We start from the raw sequence: 22,440 nt of genomic DNA on the forward strand, positions 1-22,440 counted from the left end.
TTTTTAGCCAATAGGGTTTGTTTTCCACCCATCTGATACAGTTTTCCATCTGCCCAAGTGCACAGAGTACCATTCACAGCCAGAGCAGAGATCTGACCACATTCTTTGTGTTCTCCTGGTTATTAGATTTGCATCCTGAGGACTCTGAATGGGCAAAATTAGCATTACCAGATATTACCTTGGGGTTTCCAGACCCAACTCTAGAAGTCTGCAGAACAGACTTTATGACAGAGTTAATGTCCACACAGAAGGACATCCACTGTCAAAGCGTGACTAATGATTGTGGCCAGCAACATGGGTTATGTTCTCTCAGAGACCTTAAGGACTTTAAGAAAACACTTTAAGTATAGGCTAAAAAGGAAAGCAAAGTATATTGCATCAATAGAACATCTGCCTCCACATTAGAGTTGTTAAGGAGTATTTAATTTTGAAATAACAAGTCAGCTAATTCTTCAAAGCATATATGTGCTCTGGCATTCAGCCTCCCACACCTGACAAGCATAGGTTAAAAGGCATTATCACTGTAAACAGCAAACAATTGTGCAGGCTAGAAGTAATCACACAATTTGTCACTTAAAAGCCCACTTGAGAACGAAAAGCTCCGGGATCCTTATTACTGCATTACAAACAATTTACCATTTCTAGCTTACTGCTTCAGTTATCTCTTCTTAAGTCATTTCCCATTCTCTGTTGTGTGGTTCTTCTTTTGTGGTGTGCAGGATGTGTTTTTCTTCCACCTTGCAAAATTAACTTTACAGAGGAAAAAAAAATGAGTCAAGTGAGTCATTGCTGGGAAGCTTGTCCTTGAGCCTGATCTCCTCAGGGTCAGATAAGCGTTAATGTCAGCAGTGGAGAGATTGTCCCTGCTGCCCCTGGTTTGGGTAACATGGGCGAGAGTAGTCCCTTTCAGCAGCAAACCAGTAGATTAGCTCAGCTTTGTTGCAGCACCACAGCTGGAGATGTCTACACTGATCTTCCCCTCCAGCAAAACAAGTGCCTCGGCTCTGATTCTGGCAGCCCTTCACTGGCCAGTGGTTGGTTGGTATTCACAGTTTCACTCCAGTCAGTCCCAGGTATCCCCAGAGAATCACAGACTCAGTGTAAATGACCATCTGGAGCCACCTTCTATCCAGGACACTCTTCTCCTTTCTACCCAGAGCTGTCTGCAAACTGTTTATCTTTCCTTATATTTGGCGTGTGTTAAAGGCAGGAATTGCTGCTCTTGTCACTTTCTTACTTCAAGCTCAGGACATTAGTCTTCCACTCTACTTCTATAGAAAATGTTCTTCTTTATGAGTTCTCTTATGGCCGTTTCTTTTCATGGCATAAACCAGATCTCTTCAGATGGTTTGGTCCAGCCAGTTTGGCCTGATTTAGAAGCCTTACATTCCCAGATCAAGGACTGCCTGGAAACTGGAACTTGCTTCACATTACCCCTTTTGTACATCCCAAAGCCCCCAAACCAGCCATCCAACAAGAAACCCAGCAGCAAAATACCGCCAAACCACCCACCCCCACCACCAAAATCCAGACACAGATCCCAGAGTCGGCGTAAGCTCCCGTGAAGGGATTAGCTACCTTGAGCAGACTTGGAAGTGACGAGGGGCTGAAGGAGGAGCCCAGTGAGCAGATTAGGCACGTGGGAGCTGCCACCAGCTTTTGTGTCCCAGTGGCAGGTTAATGCCATGGGTGTGCAGGGACAGACCAGCAGCTCCATAAGGGTCCTTGGAGCTCATGTGTGCACAGCAGGGGCTAGCCTCTGTGCTCCAGGACCTTGTAGGGGGAAAGTGTGGACTCAAGCAGATGCAAAGTGTGGCACCAGGGATATCTGTAGTCCTCAGGAAGTGAGGACTTTTTCCTTTACTTTCTCATATTTTCTGAAACATCCATTATATACATTCTCAGATTTTAGTTTTATATCTTACCTCAGAAATCTCTCCTGCTGCCATCCTGGTCAGCCGAGAGATTTGCCTGCAGCTGCTTTGGACTATCATAGCCTATAAATCCACAAATGCTTTAAGCTGCCCTAAGCCAGGAATGACACCCAAAGACTTCCTTACCCCCTGCTGCCCCTTCACTTACACATGGACAAGTGCCTGGATGCTGTTAACTGGAGCACGGAACTCATCTTTCCTCCATCCCCCCTTCCTTTTTTTTTGGCTTAGTTGCGACTCACATTAGTTGTCCCTGTCATTCCTTGCCAGTTCATTGAGCAATCACACCCAGGGCCATGCTCGCACGGAGGGCTGGATGCTCCCCTGGGCTCACAGCTGGCTCGTGCTGGCCTGGGGTGGTGTGAGGTGCAGCCTTAGCTCTGCGCTGAGTCTTTCTGAACATCTTACTAGGACCGTGTTCAGCCCAGTGACCCTTCTGTTCTCTTCAGCAGATGCCCACACTTCAACAGAGAAAATGCATTGCAAAAATCTCTCCTGCTCCTCTGTTCTCCATGGGTAGTAACTACCTGTGTGCCTCACCCTGCCTGGCAAGGGCAAATGACAACATAGCCTCCCCCCTACTTACAGCTCTTTCTGCTCTGCAGCTGTTAATTATTTCTTTCTTTCTAAAAACTGCCACTGTCCAATTGATTAGCATAATTAAGTTAAAAGTCAGAGCAATTATTTCTAACCTTCACTCAGTTAGAAGTCAGGGCTTGGGTTTAAAAAAGGAATTTGTATTGAAAACCAATCTATCTTCCCAATTTCATCTATTGCTTTAAATATGTATATTGCAGAAATCTTCTATCAGATTCTGGTTCCTACAAAAGGTATTGAAATTCAACTCCTCTTCTTACAGAAGAAGGACCTGGGCTTGCTTCTTTTATAATGGATAGCTTTTGATCCAGCCATGACAACTATACATAAAACCTGAACTTTAAAGGACACAAACATCAGAAGCTGATGCTTCTGCTTCAGAAGATGTTAGATTTAGAGACACAAGAGAATTGGGGGTGGTTGTTCTGTTGAGCTCTTTACTGATCTGATTTTACATCCAAAGTATGCATACCTCCCCAGTCACCTCATAGGCTGCTAGGGGTCAAGGAAGTAAGTAGACAGCAGGCTGGAAAGTTTGTGTTGTAGAGCTGCCCCTTTGGGCTGAGGAGGGCAGTCAGTCTGAGTGCTGGAGCAGGCAATAGTCCAGGCTGTGATGGTAGAAGGCACAAGCCTTCTCCCTTCCTCTATTGAAGTTAAGCGTTATATATAAATTATTATTATTATTAATAATAATAATAATAAAAAAAAAACTAGAAAATTATTCAGGGCTATCATGCCACTGTAAGTATCAGCGTGATGCCACCATCACTTCTCTTGAATTCTGTCCACTTACTGTCTTCCTAATGTAATCAATGCTCAGTTGTTTCAAATTAGGCTGTGTTAAACCTGGGGCTGTGCTTTCTTGTATATTTTTGACTATGGGAAATCATAGAATCATAGATGTGAAAGTCTTTCTTACAGCTCTGACAACATCTAGTGTGGAAGATCTTTGACTGGCTTCAGATGATAGGTAACACAGAATCCCGCGTTTATATTATCTTGGATGCCAGACAGACTCATTCAGTCTGTATTTGTGTGGAGAGTCTGGATGGACAGAGAGAGTAATTCCAGGGAAGAAGGTGAATGTTTTATAGTTATTCAGGTAGAAAACACGATAGATAGCAATTTTACACTTTCCTACAATCCTGACACAGCTGTTTGCCTCATGGGATGATTCATTTACACTTAAGAGAAAAAATAGTGACAAGGGTGACTTGTCCCTCAGACCCTTTACTTTCCCCACTGCAGATTTCTGTAGCCCTTTTCCCTAGCCTGTGTTCTGACCAACTGTCTAGAAACATGTTTCTGCTCCAAAGACCATAAAGTAAAGTAATTAATCCTCTTCCTTCAGAAACTCTCTGCACTGTTACCCTGCTTCCTCTGGCAGGGTCCCTGTTACTGCATCCAGGATTTCATCAGAAAGCTGTTTGCATGCTTCTGTTATGGAATGGCAACTCCTCCTTCAAACACACAGAAGATCCATCCTGCCTCTGGGCTCAGGAAACAAATAAGTGTCATCGACTCGATGGGAATTACCTTTATTGTTTAGAAGACAGCCCCCCAGAATGGCCCTTTAAACATATTTTTTTTAAGGTGGGCAGGATACTTTTGGTAACCAGAGGAATATGTGAAATGTCATCACTGCCTGCAAAGCCAGGAGGAAGAAGGGAGGAGATACATCCTAATTAGAAATGGAATGAAAAAAAAGGAGAGTATTGCCACACACTACTAGTAAGAGGAAGCAAGCCTATGAGGATACTTCAAATTGATTATTGCAAGAGCATTTATTATTACTTATGCAGCTGACAATGCTTAATTACGGCAGAATAGTTCACTGAAGTATAATTAGCACACGCACTGCATTTCCCACAACACTATAAATCTAAATTTCACTCTAAATCCAAATCCAAATTCTACTGAGGCGTGAACCTTGAGATTCTGATTTCTGTAGTGCATATCCTGTGTATCACCGTGTGGGGATCCCCCTGACTTTGACTGAAAGGCAAACCACTGCTTTGATAGCAGCACTTCCGACAGCAGTCTCCCACCGAATGCAAACCTGACAAGGCATTTAGGAGGTTGCATACTGTTACATCTGTAATCTGTGTTTGATTTTGTCCGAGGAGCACATCTGCAACCACAGTAAGAAAATAATTCACTGTGTTTTGAATGTTAGGAAACATTTTGGACTAAGGAAGCAGGATTCTTTCTTCCTTTCACATAGCAGGATTTCAAAACAAGATGTACAGATGCCCAGAACTTGGAGATCAAAATGCTCTGGACTCACTCTGGGGATGTATCTGCATAAAGAGAAGTACAGGGTGGGAAACAAGGAATGCAGCTATAGAAGCCAGAAGTGGCAGCATATGGCACTAGCTGAGGGACAGTAACTGGTAAACTCTGTTGCCTCACAAAGACCCAGGTTCAGAGAAGTGCTCTGAAGTGGAAGTATTTCACCTTTTACAAGGTCGTTGAGCAAGGTTGTCTGTGGCTCTGTGCCCTCTGTTTTGCATACAGCACGTGTGTGTGTGAAATATGCTCAGAATGGTATTTTTCTGTTGGATAATCAATCACATGTTGCTACATGTTTTGTAACATTAGGTCCTGTGACTAAATAAACTACAGATTTCTGACTTTTTACAAACCAACCACAGAAAGTAGAAAGCTCTTGTTCTGTCAATAGATGAAGAAAAGCAAAGGTCTGTAGTGATGTTGGATGTTCTGTTCAATCAGAAGTTTAATAATCTCTGTAACTTCAATAGGGGGTAGGAGAGAGCACAGTAGCTAAGTTCCTAATTATGATCTCCTTTAAACTGTCAAATCTCAGAGATGTCATTACTCCTGGTAAGGAATTTAATTATTCTAGAAACTTCAATATGAGTAGGTTTACAAAATTGCTCAGCAGTGTGTCTTATTTGTGTTTTATTCATAATAGTTCAGAAGTCATCTCAAGGCATCTACCTCTCCAAAATGGGTATGCATGTATTCTGTGTACATCACGCTGTGCTCCTGTGCTTTAGTATGTGGTGAGAAGAATGGCTTTTTTGGCTTATTGGCAGCTGTACTGAGTATGTAGTACGTGAACATACCATCCATTAATCTGTTGTTTGGAGGTAAACAGAAGTCTGGCAAGCATGCACAATGATTATTTGTTTGATGGGGAGAAATGCTGAGTTTTATTTGCATTTTATTTGCAATACAATGACATTTTTTTTTTTTTTTCAGAAATTCATTGATACATTCCATGTGCAAAAATACCTGACATTTTTGTCAAAGCACGCGCGTGTTTATTTATTTTTATTGAGACTGGGGAAGATAAATGAGAGCTTGCATCCACTTTATAGGGCAACGGAGAGGAGAAAATATAGTGTGTCTTATATTAATGTCCAAAACTGCAATCTCCAATCCTTTTTGGAATTATCATTGGAGATAGAGTGGCTGAGAGACTTCATTTCACGTCTACCTTAAAAAGGCCAATGTGTCAATGGGAAAAAAGAAGCACATACAATGAAATTACATATAACAAAAGCTAGTGACTATTCAGCTAGAGCTAAAACCAAACCAACCAACCAAACAAACAAACAAAAAAAAACAAACAAACAAAATCCAAACACCTAGAAAACCATATTGTGAGAATAAGAGCCACAGAGAAAAATCAGGAGCTGTATATATTAAGAACTACACCAACAAAAATTTTGTTGATGCTTTTGTAGATAAGATGAGAAATGCAGATGCTCCTTTTTCATCATTTAACCCTGTGTTGAGAATACCAGGGGAGAATTCCCACTGGCAGCTAAATGCACAGCAGCCCTTGCCATCTGGTCTGTAAAGTGCATCAGGGCTCAGCAGAAAAAATGGGGTCAAACACCACGAGAACCCATTTTACACAATACCATGCTGGAGCCAAGGAGAAACCTACATGGAGGTTGAGGTGACTGGCCCAAGTAAGAAGAAAAAATACAGGAAGGACCACAGTGAGCCTTAGACGTAGGTCAGGGACAGGCACCCTATTGAGTGGTATAACCACCATGTGTGCACATGTGTATAACCACTCACTGGGTGTCTTTTTCTTTTCAATCTTCAGGAAGAGGCAGCCAGAGTTCTCGCCCACCAGCCAGTGTCCGTCGGCACATGTGCAGCTTTGAAAAATCCCACACTGCAGTGAATGTGTAAGAGAAGCTGCATGACAAAGAGTGGTTTTACCCCTTGCTTTCTCTTTCTCATTGGTTTATCATGTCTAATGATGGGACAAATGTGGTGCATGCCATTAAAGATGGGAAATTTGCTTATGTCCCCTGTTTCACACAATGCCTTAATCTGATTGTCCAGATGTGATGAAGAGGACACTCAACAATTTCTTTTTGCAGCTTTTACTTAAAAAAAAAAAAGAAAAAAAAAAAAAAAAAAGAAAAAGCCTTCACTTTTATTTGTAAATGCTTGCAACTTTGCAAATACATCCTTTTTTTTTGTACTAATTGTATCTTCTTTTTTTTCCATTTAGCCAACTTTTTTTTTCTTTACAGTTTTGCATGGAGATGACATTATTCTGCGTGCTTTAAACAGAAATCCAGTTGCTGTCTCATAGCAAGATACCTTTGCTGTGCACAGCTCTCACTAACTGTGCTTGTTAGTGAACTGCTGCTCCAGAGCCAGCAGAGGGAACACAGGAAACGCTGGTTTGGTGGCATTCACAGAGCAGGGAAATGATGTGCAGTAAATAAAAACTGCAGAATCTGACACAGGAACAAAGAGTTGCCCTATCTCTAAAGAATAGCAGAGAAAATTTTACTGTTACAGTTTTTGAAAGACGTTCAGCTTCTGAATATTCTCCATTCAGTGAACAGGAACAAAGTCCAGCTGTTCAAAAACAAAAGTGCAAATACTGCCTTCTCTTAAGCATACAGAAACGCAGCGGAGAAAACATGCTAGCTCTTGCAGAAACGGAAAGGCCTTGCCTCCTATTTTCCAGGACAGATTTATGATCTTTTCCATCTGATAAACTGCAGATGTGAAGCAGTCCTGCTCCCTGCCCCAGGGAAGGTTGTGCAGTGACGAGGTGGAAATCTGCCTTTGAGGCACTTACCCAGCATTTTGAGCATCACAGTCCCTGTGCAGCCCAAGCTGCCGTTCAGCTCCTTTGATCAGCCACAAAACATTTCAGACCTTTCACAGGCTGTGCAACTTGTGGGCAGGTAGCAGTGATGTTAATTCAACCAAATCTGGCCCTCTGACTCACAGATCAGAAGAAATACATGTAATCTACATCATAGACTCAGTGCGGCAGTGATGGTTATGCAGGGCCTGGGCAGCAACCAGATTTGCCTTCCTGAAACACAAATTTTGCAAAGCCAGTGTAAGGAAAAGTACAAACATTTTGTTATTAACTTCTGTCTAACAATACATCCTTCTTTTCTAATGTGGAGCTAATGCTGCAGATTTGCAGGGCACAGATTGCCAACTGTCTGTCTGGAGACAGAAATGGGTGATGGCATGGGAATCCGACCATTAGGAAGCAAAGAAAGGCGAATGCAACAACAGATTATATTCAAAAAGCATGGATACAAAGAATAAAACTCCAGAGCATGGGGGAGGCTGAAGCTCTTGCTCTTTGCATGACAGTGCTTGGGATTTTGGGATTTTTTTTTTTTTCAGTTTGGAAAAAAAAATCCTCATCCACATGATCTCCTGAGAAACACCTCTGGTGTGACGCCAAGCAGTCCATGGGACTTCAAACACTTTGTGGCAGCTGCACAGATAAGAAAGCCTTTAAAAAGCAGCTGAGCTTTTCAGACCTCCTGAGCATGAAACATGCTATTTCAGCTTCTTCCCCCTTCCCTACCCCTCAGGCTTCCCCTTCCCTCCAAGCTGGATCGGTGCTTTCAGAGGCCTGGCAGTGCTGCGCTGCAGCCCGGGGAAGGGGCATTCTCCACCGGCAACCCATGGCCTGGCGGCCAGGCTGTGCTGCACAAAGTCAGGCGTCCAACATCTCACCGGATGCCCATCACCACCTCCTGGCCTCGTGCCTGAGCCTCAGCCAGAAGAACAGCAGCAGTCAGCCGGTCTGGATTTCCCGGGGGAAGCCTCGCTTTGCTGTCCCGACATGCTAGAAATCACCAAGGCTGTTATGGTTTCCCTCGCCTTTCAGTTACAGGCAGATAGCTGGAGTGGCCCCAAACTCTTTTGTGTTTGATGCACGCAATACTTAGCATTGGTTATTGTGCTAACATAGATCTCCATTTTCTGTATGATCCTGGAGATGGCCAGAAATGCAGAGCCATGAAAATATAGAATAATAAAAACTGCTCATCATCTTAATAAACTCAGAAACATCAGCTTTGAGCTTCAGGACTGTTTTCTCCCAAAGCTACATGTTTGTTACCATGGAAATGTCCAGATATACCCAGAAAAGCCACAGCCCTTGCTCGCTGCTTTATCTCCTGCAGCATGTTAGAGAGCTAGATCTATTACAAACGGGGTGCCTCATGACTAAGCTTCCTGTGGCAACTGGGTTAAGGCTGCATTCAAAATGCTGTCCCTCCCACCAGCAGCATGTTAAAGCAAGCCTGGTGGCCCTTTGAGCACTGTTTAAACTGCTGGGAGTTTATTTTATTCACAAGTATACCAGAGAATCTGCCAAGTTATGGTCGAGAAAGACCTCATATACTGCTATAAAACTGCTGCACACTTTTTGGCAACAAATATCCAGAGCAACCATTAGGAATTTAATCCTGTCATGATACAGCTATTGGCGAGGAAATATTCCAGATTTTCAGAATAATTTTCCCTTTTGTAACTTCATCTGGGGTTCTCAGCTGTGCATTTACACACTGTGGAATATCTTCCATCCTCAGTGTTAATGCCTTTCAGATGTTTGAAATCTGTCACTGAGCTCTTTCATCAAATTGAATGTATTCCTTTATTTCAGCTTTCTCTCATGAACTTTTTTCTCTGTTCCTGATGGGGCTTTTTATTGCTGTTCTCTATATGGCATCCCATTTGCCAATATCTTTCTGGTTAAAAATGTGGTGCCCACAGAACCACGGAGGGATTAAAGAAAGCTAGGAAAAATCTACCATAATCTTAATTAATGTTTATCTGCATTTATAGGAGAGATCTTCCCTGTGAATTCCTAAAGGAATCTCTGTGCCATGGTATGGTGCTTTTGAGTGGGGACACAAAATTTGTCAGCTATTTTGTGACTTGTTTATGTACAAAAGCCATTAATTTCTGATTCAACAGCAGCTCTAGATCTTTTTTTCTACAATATTTATTTTAAAATAACTTATTTGAAAGTTGATGATCTTTATAGCTTTATAGTTCTACAGGCTATTTTGTCTTAGTTGTTGCTGCCTACGCTTTTCCTAAATTAATTTCATTCTATCATTTTCCTCCCGTGTTCCTCAGCTTTCCAGGTTCCTTTGCTCAGCACATTGTAATTTTCAGTTTTCAGGTTGCATTAGCTGCGTTCCTTTTCAAGCCTGTCTGAAAAAAAAATGTTTCAGTTCAGGTATTGTCAATGACTGCACTGCTGTGTACATTTATTCCAATGTGAAGCCTGAGGCACATCTTCTGGTAATACAAATGTGCTTCTCCATTGATATAGATTCCACAGAGGACCTATCACAATTTACACCATGCATTTCTTGTGCACTAACTTTGAAAACCTTAAAAAAATACAATGGTCATCCTGTAGGATGTACTCATTCTGAATATTGGCCCTTTTTAAATGATCACTAACAACAAAATAAACAGATTCATTTTTTTTTTATTATTTTTCAATAATAAAAACACTTTTAAAATTTCACTTTGATTTGCAGGTTTTTGATCTTCATTTCTTGAACACTGGAATAATTTGCCTGCTGTATGGGACAAACTGTTCATTATCCTGAACTTTGTATTATCTGCTAGAATAAGTTGTTTTCTCCAAGCAACACATATTTATTTAGTAGCTACTTGTTATTCTTTTCAAAATACTTAATGAACAGTTTGCAAGCTGCAACCTGCTTTGCAATTTGGGGACATTTTCATAATGTCAAAGCTATCAGATTAGGAGTACTTTGCAAGTTCTGCAAATATATTTCTCCAAATTATTTGCAGTAACTTGTTTTTAATAAATTCTGTGTAACAAAACATACTGGTAAACCAAAAGTTTTGTCACTAATAATTAGATGGATGACTGAAGTGTGACATAGCTTCTGCATTTTCAGATGAGACTGAAAATTAATACTAGCAATTATAATTACATTTGCTGGTATCATCAGTGAATTATTCTCTGAAATTATTCTCTGAAATGTTATTATTAAAGTAACATTTACCTCTTGCAGCAGAGTAACAAGGATCAACTAGGTTAGATTTACCTGACACGATCCGGTGGCAAGGCAGGGGATTAGAAAGGTGGCTCTGGGTTTGTGCTCACCCACTGCAATCCCAGGTCTCATCAGGCTCTGCCCCTGTGGTACAGTGGGACAGTGTTATGTTTTCCTGCAGTTTGTGTATACCTGCTTTTTGTGTAGCTGCTTCCATGGTACATTTAAAATAGCTCTCTAATTTACATAGAACGTTGTGTCCCATGTGCAAGGCAAGCAATTTGTTTTGTCCTAAAGAAAGGGAGGGGAACGACACAGAAAAGTTAGTTCAGTAATTTGAATTTCCAGAAACACCAGTGGGAGGTTAAACTTTGCTCTAATTATACAGCACCAAAGAAAGAGTTGGAGTCACACTGTGAGAACTGTTGTAAGATCCTCTTATCACTGAAGTAGAGATTGCACTGTAGATGAACTAACGCTAAAGTTGTTTTGTGATTATTATTATTATTATTTTTTCTTTTAGGTGATAAAAAGTGATATTTATCAGCAAAAATCCTGAGCATACACCAGATTCGGGGTGTGGTGGGGGAGGGTGATGGGTCCCTCACTCCTGGGTGAGCCACAGAGAGGTTAAACCTGGGTTAGTAAAAAAGATAAGCCCTTGGAAGCAATGCTTTAAAAATCAGGCTTGCAGGAACATGTTAACCAACATGACCTGCTCTACTAATGAGTGGCAGGGCTGACTGCTCCCACTGGCTGAAAGGCCCTGAGGAGAGGGTCCTCCTTAGCACAGGGAGATATCCCTAACCTGGATGAAAGCCAGTTTGCTCCCTCAGTCAAATTTCACGCCACAGCAGCCTTACTGCAGTGGATACTATGATGGAGGAGACCTTGGAGACAGAAGTGAAACACTGCTGTGTGCTGCAGTGCAGGTACTAGCCTTAAATCTTAAACTATTTAGCTTGGGTCCTGGGAATGGTGAGGCTGCAGTGGGACAGAGATCTTCTCAGGCTCTTTATTGCTGCTTTCATGTCTGCAGAGTTGAAGAAACTTGTTGATGGCCAGCTGCCTTTCTGCAGGCAGTGTAGAAATTCCCCTGCCTAGGAGGGTAACCTGTGAAGGGGAGAGCATCATTTGTTAACTGGGCAGCACTTGACACTGGCCTCATCTGGTTGCTGATCAGATAGTTTAGGGTTTGGTTTGGACCTAATTTTGGTTTACAAAATCAACAGCCCCTTGTATTTATTGTTCATTCCTAAAATTTTAGTTTCACACTAGGTTATCCCAATGCCTCCTACCAGCTGTGGCATTTCAAACAGTTACTATAGTGATTATGAGGAGGTAGGTTTGACCAAAGCATCAGTCTGACAATGAAAGAAAGGCAACTTTTTTCTTCTGTAATCTTTTCTGCTGATTGATTGCCACTGCTGCTTTAAAAAAGCAATCCTATATATCTGTCCTCTGCTCTGGTATATCTGTCCAAAGCTCTGGTGTCTCAGAAGGAAACAGGGAATGAAGTCTAACATTTCCTGAAATGTCCCTTCTTTTTCATTCTCAAGCACTTTGCCTGACTGCATCCCCAGCTGTTTCACTCTAGCAGTGACAAGCACTACATCAGATGAGGAGCCATTTCCCAATATGTGGGTTCCTAAAGCTAACCTCATCAAAGCAACTGGGAATATCACTCTGTTTAACTCTTTCTTATGGTGTCATTTAAGGATTTTTACGCACAAAAAAATCAAGGCAAAAAAGACAAAGGTTCAGGCACACGGGATGGAAAGTTCACCAAATTCTTTATGCTCTGGGTCTCAGGCTGTAACTTCACTGGCAAAAGGTAATAGGATCAGAGAGTTGTACAGACTAGATTACCATAGACCACTGGCTCTTGGAAATGGGGCAACCTTGTTCCACCTCAGGAACATTCAGTCTCTAACATATAATGAAACCTTTGCCATCCAATGTCTGAAGCAAGACATCTTCAGGACTGTGCTGTATGAGGAGGAACTACCTGTTGCAGGGTTCCCATGTTTTGCTCCAGGGAAGCCAACAAGGTCGTATCCCCGAGACACTGGCAGGAGCAGGACTTTCCTCTTTGACTGTGACAGGACTTGAGTCTGAGGCAGTCCTAGACACAAGCAGGAGCAAGATTTGGGGCAGATGGAGACACTTAACAAAAAACGGTGAACCACCAAAAAAGCTGTAGGCATATCTATAGCTGAGGATAGGGATATTTTGGATTGGTCTGGGCAGGGATATTTTGGATTGCTGTTTCAGATTTGCGCACACCAGTTCTTTAAAGACTTTCTGCAAGTAACTATTAAGGTTTGAAATTGTTTTCTGGCTTGTTTAGTGTCTATAAGCATCAGCTGAAAATATGTGAAAGTGACTAGCCCAGAGTCGTGCAGAGAAAACAGTGTAAAGATTGGTACATGTATTAAAAATAGCACTTTGAATTACTGAGGAAAAATAGCAAAAGACTTGCTGATGGAACTCACATACCTAACACAAACTCACACCAGAAATGTACTTGTGCCTATTACCCTAAAATACAAAAGCTCTAAACAAAGCTGTAAGGAAAGTTTAGAAACTGCACCTAAATTCCATGTATGTTGTTGCCTACATAGTAAAAGAAGCCCATCTTATGTGTTAATAGGATATCCAAGGACCTGTCAGGACATCTAGGCTCGATACAAAGATATGAAGAAATAGTTATGCTGGATAGACATGACTATAAACCTTAATGTTGCTTGAGACTCCAAGAAGGTCTCTGCCAAGCACTGTGTGTGAAATCTAAATCCTGTAGGAAATTTTAAAATGGAGAGAGAAAGTTAGGAAAGGTAAATAAATACCTGCATGGACATCTCATACTGACAGAAGCAAGAAGACACCAGTTTTCACTGGGCAGAGAGTATCATCTTTTCTATAACCCAGCCATGATCCAGCTTGGTGCTCCTCTTTGTGTGGAAAAGCATCCTTTCCTCCATTATGAAAGACAGATAATTTTGATTTTTACCTTCTCCCGTTGGTGCATCCTTTAAAAAAAATAATATGTGACAATCACTTAGCAAACAGTGACCATGCAGTTAGGATTGCCAGCATTGCTTTGCACATGTGAGTTGATTCCTGTCCAGCCAATACTCACTTCTGGTCAGAGCTTTCCCAGCTCCATCTTTACTTTTTGCCTAAGTGTCAATACCATTCAAGGTGACTAGTCTTCGTTTCAGGATAGCAGGCGTTTTTTTCTTGCATGTTAACTGTTAATTCTGCTTGAATGCACCGATCTCGGCGTGACTGCCTGCCCGCTGCCCAGCAAGTCAGAGCCCGGGTACTGCCATGACAATCCCCTGACTCCATCTCAAACACGACTCATTGACAGTCTCATTGTGCACAGACACAGCAAGCAGAGTAAGTTGAGGGAAAGAGCCGGAACAAAAGACTGAGGAGAGTCATAACAGAAAAAGTTTTTCCAGGTGGAAATGGCTTGAATGACCCCGTGAAGAGCCACTGCGGCTCTAAAGCTATTTGTCACAAGGCTATTGGAGGCCTGGCAGGTGCAGGCAAGGTGCCAGCAGCACCAGCTTTCCCTGTATAGCAAGTTGGTAACAGATGAAACCTGATTAAGTGGTTTGTTCACGGGTGGGTATTGTAGTCCCAGCACAGTTTGATTTAAGTATGGCTGTTGACTTGGGCTCAATTAAGTACGTTATGGAGAGTGCTATAGAAGAAAGAAGTCAGGAGAGTGGAATTTGAGAGTGAGGGGGAGGAAAATGAACTGAATAGGAGGAAGATCTGAAGGCAGAGGTAGTGAGCTCCTTAAAATAACAGCGCTTGCCTTTGATGTAAAATACAAGATCTTGGGAACAAAGTAAGATAGATACTAAACAGATGGTGTGAGGAGGGATTGAAAAGTGCGATGATGCACCAGAGCTAGATATAAAGAAGTAAATGATGCAGAAGTGGACTTAGCATAAGAGAGAGCAGATAATCATCATGTTTTTCCAGAAAAGCCTTTTGCAGTACTTGTAAGCAATAGCATCAGCAAAAATACAATGAGAGTGGTTGACTTATTTTCCTCTCTACAAGAACAGACTTGTTTTGAACTCAAAGGAGACAAAATGTTTCTGTGTGAAGAGTTTGGAAATCTCTATATTTTAAAATATTACTTTAAAAATCTTTCACACCCAACAGCTATAGTCATTTGCTTATCTCTATAGCACTTCAAAAAAAATGTCGTATCAGACCTCATTTTGATCAAAACTAGTGCTTCTAAACCTTCATTCTTATCTTTTCATTAATGACTATATAGAGGTTTCATTCTAGCCAGCTGGGAAATAGACTATTTTGTTTTTCTCCAGGTTAAAGCTCTAAATCCAAACATCTCCAGGTCCTACCAGCTACGTGCTTGGGGGAGTTATGAATTTTTTAGATTGGCCTGTTCTGGTGAGCCAATTCCTACCAAGGTGATGAGTCATAGGTCCAGAGTCTGGAGTTGGAGATGAACCTCACTGCTTGGATCCTGCACAAATTCTCTTTTTCTCTAGGAATATTTACTGCTCAGCAGAACAGTGCCACGTTATTATGTACATTTCTTTTCCCTTTTGCCAGTTTTTCATTATCTGTATTGTACCAATTTCTCCCAGTTACGACAAAGTTAGCCAATAATATTTTCACAAAATTCAACCGGTAATTATTTACTCCCTGAGAAAGAGAAGTGCAAGAAAAAGCAAAATGCTCAGAACAATATTGCAGTCTGTAAGGGAAGTGATCTACCCTGGTGTGTGCAGCACCACGAGGCAGCACTGCTGTGCCAGCCTCCCACCCAGACTGCCTCCCACCTGCACTGCAATCACAGGGCCTGAATTTTAATCCTTTGTTTACTTCTGCCCCCTGAGGGATGAAACCCTGAGATAAGGCTTCTTCATACAAATAATCTCAGAATTTCCCTCTAGTCTTTGGTTTCCACCCAGGTGATGCATATTATAATTTATGAATGATCTCTATTGCCTGACCTGCAATTAAACAATTGCTTGGTCTTCTGAAGCTCAGCTCCCCGTCTCACCAGCTGCTAATGAGATATCACTCTGCTTTGAGTGCTGCTCTCTGCAAGACCCAGGGAGCTGTAAAAGCACTGTCACTCCTCAGCTACAGACCTGACCCTCAGGTTCCCCCTCAGCCAAACATCCAAACGTTGGGATCCAGTTCACACAAGGAGTTGGAAGGTTCGACTTACTGTGATCATGTTGCTGCTTGTTCCTCCACCCACACAAACTGACTGTTTTCAGTCCCAGCATTTTATCCTGGTTTGTAAATAATGGTCACTTGGGAAGAACTATATTCTGTCTGTCTTGACTGCCAGCGAGGGGTCCCTGCAGTGACAGCACATCCCTAAGCAGGGGGCACTGTCTGGGGCTTTGTTTGAACATGGGAAGGTGAGAAAGGGCCGGCACACGGGCTGGGCAGGCAGAGGAAGTGGGTATGCCTTTTCTTTCTACCTGAAGGAGGCCCTGGTGGATGTCTGTCATTTCTGTGATAGCTAATGTGTTCCCAAGTGTGACAGGAGGCACGGAATAAAAAGAAAAAGAGGGGTTATTAATGTTTCCTCTTGCTATCCAGGGTGCCAAAGGCTAAGGCTGTAGATTGTTTATCTTTCAACAGTTTGAAAATGTTTCCTATAAGCTGTAAATCAGGCTTAATTAAAGCTCTTCCTGTGACGTTATTTTTCTTTTTCTCTTTCCCCTGCAAGGTGCAGTGAGCAAACCTAGATAAAAAATGAAAAGGCTAAGGGTCCTCAAACAACAGCCAGTCTTCCCAAAGCCCTTCCCATGGGCTGGGTTTTCTAGGGTGGCCGTGGGGCACATAACCAGTGTGGAGTAATTGCCTTTGGATGGAAATTGCTGTAACTGCTGCTGTTAAAAATGCTGTTGTTTCATTCTGTAGTGTTTCTGGGATGACATGAAGAATTGGGAGGGGGGGCAGGGTTTGGGGAGCATGCTAAAGATGCAAAATGATTGGGATTTATGTAGGCTTGTTTGCTATACTGCCCATATCTGTGTAATGTAAATGCAAATAAACCCATCTTTATTTTATTCATAGTTCTAATGGAAAGTCTGTGTCATGGTCTGAACCAGGTGGAAGACAAGCTCCCAAGGGCGAGCACATGTGGCACAGACTCTCAGTGCATGTGAAGAGCCAGGAGACAGGGTGCAATCAGACAGCCGTGATCAAACCCCTCACTAAAAGCTACCACGGCCAAAGCAAGAGCCTGACTTTTACCGACATCAGCAGCAAGACTCTGTACAATGTGGTGGAGGAAGAAGAGAGAGAGCCCGTCCGCCTCAACCAGCCCAGCAGCCCCTCCATGGTGGTGCACAGGCGGGTGGCGACGACCCCCCCGCTGCAGGCCTCGGCGGAGGAGACCCACCTCTTCTTGCCCGACCAGTCCCCCAAGACCCTGCCCCTGCAGCCTCGATCTCTCATGGAGCAGCTGCAAGGCGTGGTCAACAAGTTGGCCACCGGCATCCCCGACTTCAACGCCGTGCTCCCCACACCCAGCTCGGGGAACGGCGTCCGGCCTCCTCAGCAGCCACCCCTGACGCCTCTCCAGGCATCCGCCTTTAGTGGGGAGCCCCTGTCTCCCCCGTCTGAGGAAGCAGAGAGTGAGAAGCTGAAGCTCATTCAGGGATTTGTCTATGAGAAGAACCCGGAGGACGAGGAGGAGGAGGAGCCGGCCACCAGCAAGCTCACCCTGGAAGACTCACCGGCACTGACGCCCCCGTCCCCTTTCCGGGATTCGGTGGCTTCGGGCAGCTCCGTGCCCAGCTCCCCCGTGTCAGAGTCGGTGCTCTGCACCCCCCCAGACATGACCTATGCCTCTGTCATCCTGAGGGATTATAAGCAAAGCTCATCCACCCTGTAGAGTGCGGACGCTGTGAGAGATGTGATGGGAAGGACGTTGGCAGCTGCCCGCTGTTAGGTCCTGGGGAGATGTATCCCCCAGGGGCAGTGGAGAGAGAGGAGAGCAAAGTCACATATGACAGGGCAAAAACTTTATCCTGCACTTAAAGAATAAATAAAGAAAAAAAAAAAAAAAACATCCATTCTGAGGGCTCAAAATTCTCTAGCTGTTAAAAATATATTGTACTTTGAGAAAATGACAGGAAAAAACAAAAAGCACAAACCCAAAAGACAACTTCTATAGCAAAAAATGAATAGATACACTGGGAAAAATAAATAAATAAATAAAATAATCACACTTAGACACACCCTCTCTTGGCAATGCTTGAAAAGGACTCTGGGAAGTGTGACCTGGGAGAAGTCCCTAGCACATCTCATGATTGCAGCCTTCCTGCTACGGCACCAGTTGGTCCGGGAGCTGGAAGGGTGGAGTGCGGTGAGGAGGAACAAAGCTACTTGTATACAACACATATATGCATAAATCATTTTTCTGGTTTCTGCAGGTGGTACATGCATAACAAGTTAGGGAGAGAGGAGCTGAGATAATGTGAAAGCACATGGCTCTTAAAGACATTTGTTGGAACAATTTATTCTTCATACTAGGCTGCTTTTTGGGGGATTTGGGCTTTTTTTTTAAGGCTGGTTGTGAACAAAGGGAGGAATATCACCAACACTTGAGATGTTTCTGATGAAAGCCCTTGCTGTAGTACTTGTAATATGATAAGGACTTAGAAAAACTGCCCTTTTGTATACAATTGCAAACCATGTTGGCTAAACTGTTACACAACATTTACTGTAGCAGAACAATATTTATTGACTAACTTTTCATAATACAACATATTTGCCATGTCAGTACATCATTCCTTTGTTTTACTTTGGAATCAAATGCATTGGAAAATAGCTGTATACCTAGAGCAAAAAGTATTATTCTAAAAGAAAGGCCGTTCTTCATTGCGGGCTGTAGAGTCGGTCTTTAAGCAAGAGTGAGCGTATGTTTGTGTCTCTGTATGCGTGTGTACAGTATGTGTGAAACGTAATGTCCAATAACTACCACTGGAAGATTGTCTTATAAATATACTATGAATATTTTTATGTTTCAATCATGTTTTATATCTCATTGTTACAAATATTAAATAGATCTTTGGAGGTTTGTATGCCGTGCTAACACATTTTTTTCATATACAAGCTGAGACAGTTGTTACCCTTATAACAGGGTGCTTTATTTTGCAGATATTTTATGAAGTAGACCTACAGTATTAATAACCAGTGCATTGAGAACTTGTTATGTGTTTGTAGCAAGTGTGGTTAACAAAGGAAAAAATGAAAAAGCAAAAAGTCTGTTTTAGGAATCTTGCACTTAACAGTATAAGTCTATAAAGGTGAGAAAGGAAAAGTACTTAAAATATTTTTGTTGCTTCAGATAATTAAAAATAAAATCATGTCTGGACAGGAACTTTCATCAGTGCTTAATGTGTGCATAAATTCCCAGGGTTTGTTCTAAACTGTTCTTTTAATCTGTTATGTTCAGTATTGTGCTCTTTCTATACATTTTCACTCCTATTTAATATACAATCTTGTATTTTAAAGGTCACTTTGAGGTAGCTGTACTCTGCCATTCATTCCTCCTTCTGTATCCTTCATATATTTTCCTAGAGATGGACCTAATCCTAAACTCCCTAATGGCTGGCATGTTCAAAGTCTGGATCTAACTGCTGTGGCTTTAATTTAATCATAATTATTATTACCCAATTTATAAATGTACATATGAAATATATTCAGGACAGAATTTTAGCTGCTATGAACTTTGTGACCTTGAATTTACCTGAGTATATGTTCTATGATTCCATAATTTACTTCCAAAGATATTTTTAAGGAATATTTTTAAACATTTATTGTGAGTATTCTATCTTTTTTTTTTTTTTTTTTTTTTTTCCCTAAATTCATTGTATTTCTGCTCTTTTATTTCTTTTCACTTGAATTTTAAGAAGTCCTGCCGCCAGTCATCAATTCTTTTTACTTTGACCTAATAATATAATAGTGGTATTGGGAGATTTGGCTGATTCTCAAAATGGGATGGATTTTTTTTTTCCTCATCCTCTTTTCACAATGTTTGCTCCTTTCAATATGACTAGTGGCCATTTGCTGTCATCATCCCTATGTGGAAAGCATGAACTGACATTGCCCAAAGGCACAGTTATGTCTTTGTCAGTAGATTGATGTCTCTACTTTATTATGAACTAAAGACACCTGAGGGTCAGTTGGTTGATTTTTGTCTGCCTGGAGCTTTTAGGGGGAAATTGTTTTTTTGCTGTTTCTTATTAATTTAACTTAATTATTTATTTTTATTTAATGCACATTACTCATGAAAACAATGAGAAAAATACCATATTTTCTTTGCTGATCACTGCACTGGCAATGAGTTCTATCTTCTTATAATCCTAGTATAAGATTTCTTGTGCTTTTTCCAAGAACATATATTGTCATAGCAGAGGGATAGTAATAGGAAGCCAGTCTTTGAAGAAATGATATATAGGAGAAAAAGAAACATAAAAGGCTCATATAGGTGGGGAGATGGTAACATGGCAAAGTATTATGGTTTTCATATCTGTCTACTTTGAACATATTAAGCACTGATTTTATTACTGCAATGTAACTATATCATGAGTAGGAGTTTTCTTGAAATTCAGTATATTAGCTTTTAGTTTGTAACTGTTGAAGCTGGAAACATACACATACATAAATATATCTACAGAGCAAGAACTCACCTTGTGTATGTAGTTGTATGAGCTATGAAGCTTTCTGTAAAAGTTCTTTCTTTTGGTCTGTCAAATGCTTGATGAAAACTGCCTTTTTGTCAAAATGATCTTGAAAATGCTGTAAAATAAATATTTTCTATTTATTATTTAAAAATAGAATGCCAAGATTGTTAATTTTTGCTTCCAAAGTAGAAAATAGAAATGTCTAGTAATACATTGTTCCAGGGCTTTTCAGCATCCTGTGAGAGAGACGGTGGGATGCTCGAAGGGAGGTAGGTATTGATTATGTCATGTAAGTGAGACAATGGAGGGTTGGGGGATTTTTGTTTAGAAAACAGCAACAACAACAACAAAACCAGCTGTTTGGCTTCCTCATAAAAAGCAGGAGCAACAGAGGTGCACATTTGGGCTGACAAGTTGTGGAAGACAATTCAATGGGAAATGACAGGAAATTTTGCTTCCCAAGGACGTAGGGATATATCAGCCCTTTGCTGGAAGTCCTCTATATATGTTTGACTCTGTGTGATGTCAGCTCCCATTAGAGAAGCTCAAATATGCTTTTTTGACAGCTATAAGTGATAGGCATTGACCATCCCAGACATCTTGTGCCTCCTTTACTGACACTGTTTAGAGCAAAGTACTGGGACTGCTGACTCCTTCCTGCTCTGCAACACAAACACTGTGGCATTTTGGTGACCCCTGAACTGCAATATGCCTCATCTAGGAGCTCGTTAAAAGGGGAGCACAGCTGAGATTTTTCTGGAGCACAGCTGAGATTTTTCTGGAGCACAGCTGAGATTTTTCAGACCCAAGTGACTCTAAACATAGAAAATCTAGCTCTTTTTCTTTTTAGGCTTGCAACTAGGCATGTTTCCAGTGGCTCCCTCTTTTGGATCTGGCCTTGCAGAAGCCCACGTCTGAGGAGTCAGTCCACCTACAACTGCTGCACTGCTGTAGTATGGAGAATGACATTAGACTCAGTGGTAAGTGCCAACAAGTTTGGTCTCTTCACTTGTAGAGGTTTTGAGTTTTTTGTTTGGTTTCGTTTTCTTTCCCCAGATTTATTTATTTAAGTGTAGGCAGTCTATTTCTTAGTAAAGGTTCTGCTGATCAAGTGGATATTTTATACTTATAAAAACATCTTCAGGCTAACGCAGCAGAGCCACTCCCCTCCAGAGCACCCAGTCCAAGTCTGCTGCTAGCACTACCCTTGCAACCAGTTGCGGTTTGGGGGAGCCAGCCCACAGCAGATGATCCTGTCCATGCTGCATGTATGTGTACTCACCTTCAGCATCTGGGGAGGCTGCTCCTGTGTAGCTGTGTAATCACAGGGGCTGTAGGTGACACATCCCCCAGGATGGGATCCCAACACATTCCTTACACACTATTCCTTCTCACAGGCAAGTGTGGGCTGGCGGCAGAGGCTTGTGCTGGGCTGAAGTTCCTGGGCGGGAGCTGAGAGGGCTGGTGGGTGGCCACAGGCTGGAGCACCCATAGGGTGAAGCCCCCTGCAGACTGCAATTAACTGTGGTGAAGCAGCAGCTAGTCCCACAGCCTTTGCTCCTTCTAGCAACAAAGTATGCTTTCTGCAATGCATCTCTGGAAAGTATGTGAAACGTAGTCTAATAGTGAAGATGCACATCTTTGGTTTTGCTGGTTTATGCCTAATCTTGCTTTATCTCACCTCGTCTATGCTAAAACACTTAAAGCCTAATTCAATACTGATTACCATATGTTACACAGATATCTGGTATCAGAATCAGCTCCTTCCTCAGTTCCTTGTACTGGCTAAGATCCCAATACATTTACTATACAACAGAGTATTATCTGTAAGAAAAACTACTGAAGAAATACCCATGAAAATGAACAGTGCTATATACCTACACTTCTATA

The 22,440-nt window shown here is 41.9% G+C and overlaps 1 protein-coding gene across 8 annotated transcripts in view; it reads left to right on the forward strand.

Annotated features, from left to right (window-relative positions):
• GRM1 (glutamate metabotropic receptor 1) overlaps positions 1-20,703 on the forward strand; it is a 191,486-nt gene extending 170,783 nt beyond the window's left edge. For 3 of the 8 annotated variants that reach the window (XM_035321820.1, XM_035321822.1, XM_035321821.1), the window contains exon 9: positions 16,931-20,703. In XM_035321820.1, coding sequence (XP_035177711.1) covers positions 16,931-17,753 — 823 coding nt within the window. In that variant the 3' untranslated portion in view covers positions 17,754-20,703. Of the gene's footprint in view, positions 1-5,466; positions 5,506-6,615; positions 6,701-16,930 lie in introns of all 8 variants that reach the window. The other 5 variants (XM_035321825.1, XM_035321824.1, XM_035321827.1 and 2 more) reach the window with 5 other exon arrangements.
• The last annotated feature ends 1,737 nt before the right edge of the window (positions 20,704-22,440 follow it).

This window comes from Oxyura jamaicensis, chromosome 3 (assembly GCF_011077185.1).
Source record: "Oxyura jamaicensis isolate SHBP4307 breed ruddy duck chromosome 3, BPBGC_Ojam_1.0, whole genome shotgun sequence".
Classification (NCBI taxonomy): domain Eukaryota; kingdom Metazoa; phylum Chordata; class Aves; order Anseriformes; family Anatidae; genus Oxyura; species Oxyura jamaicensis.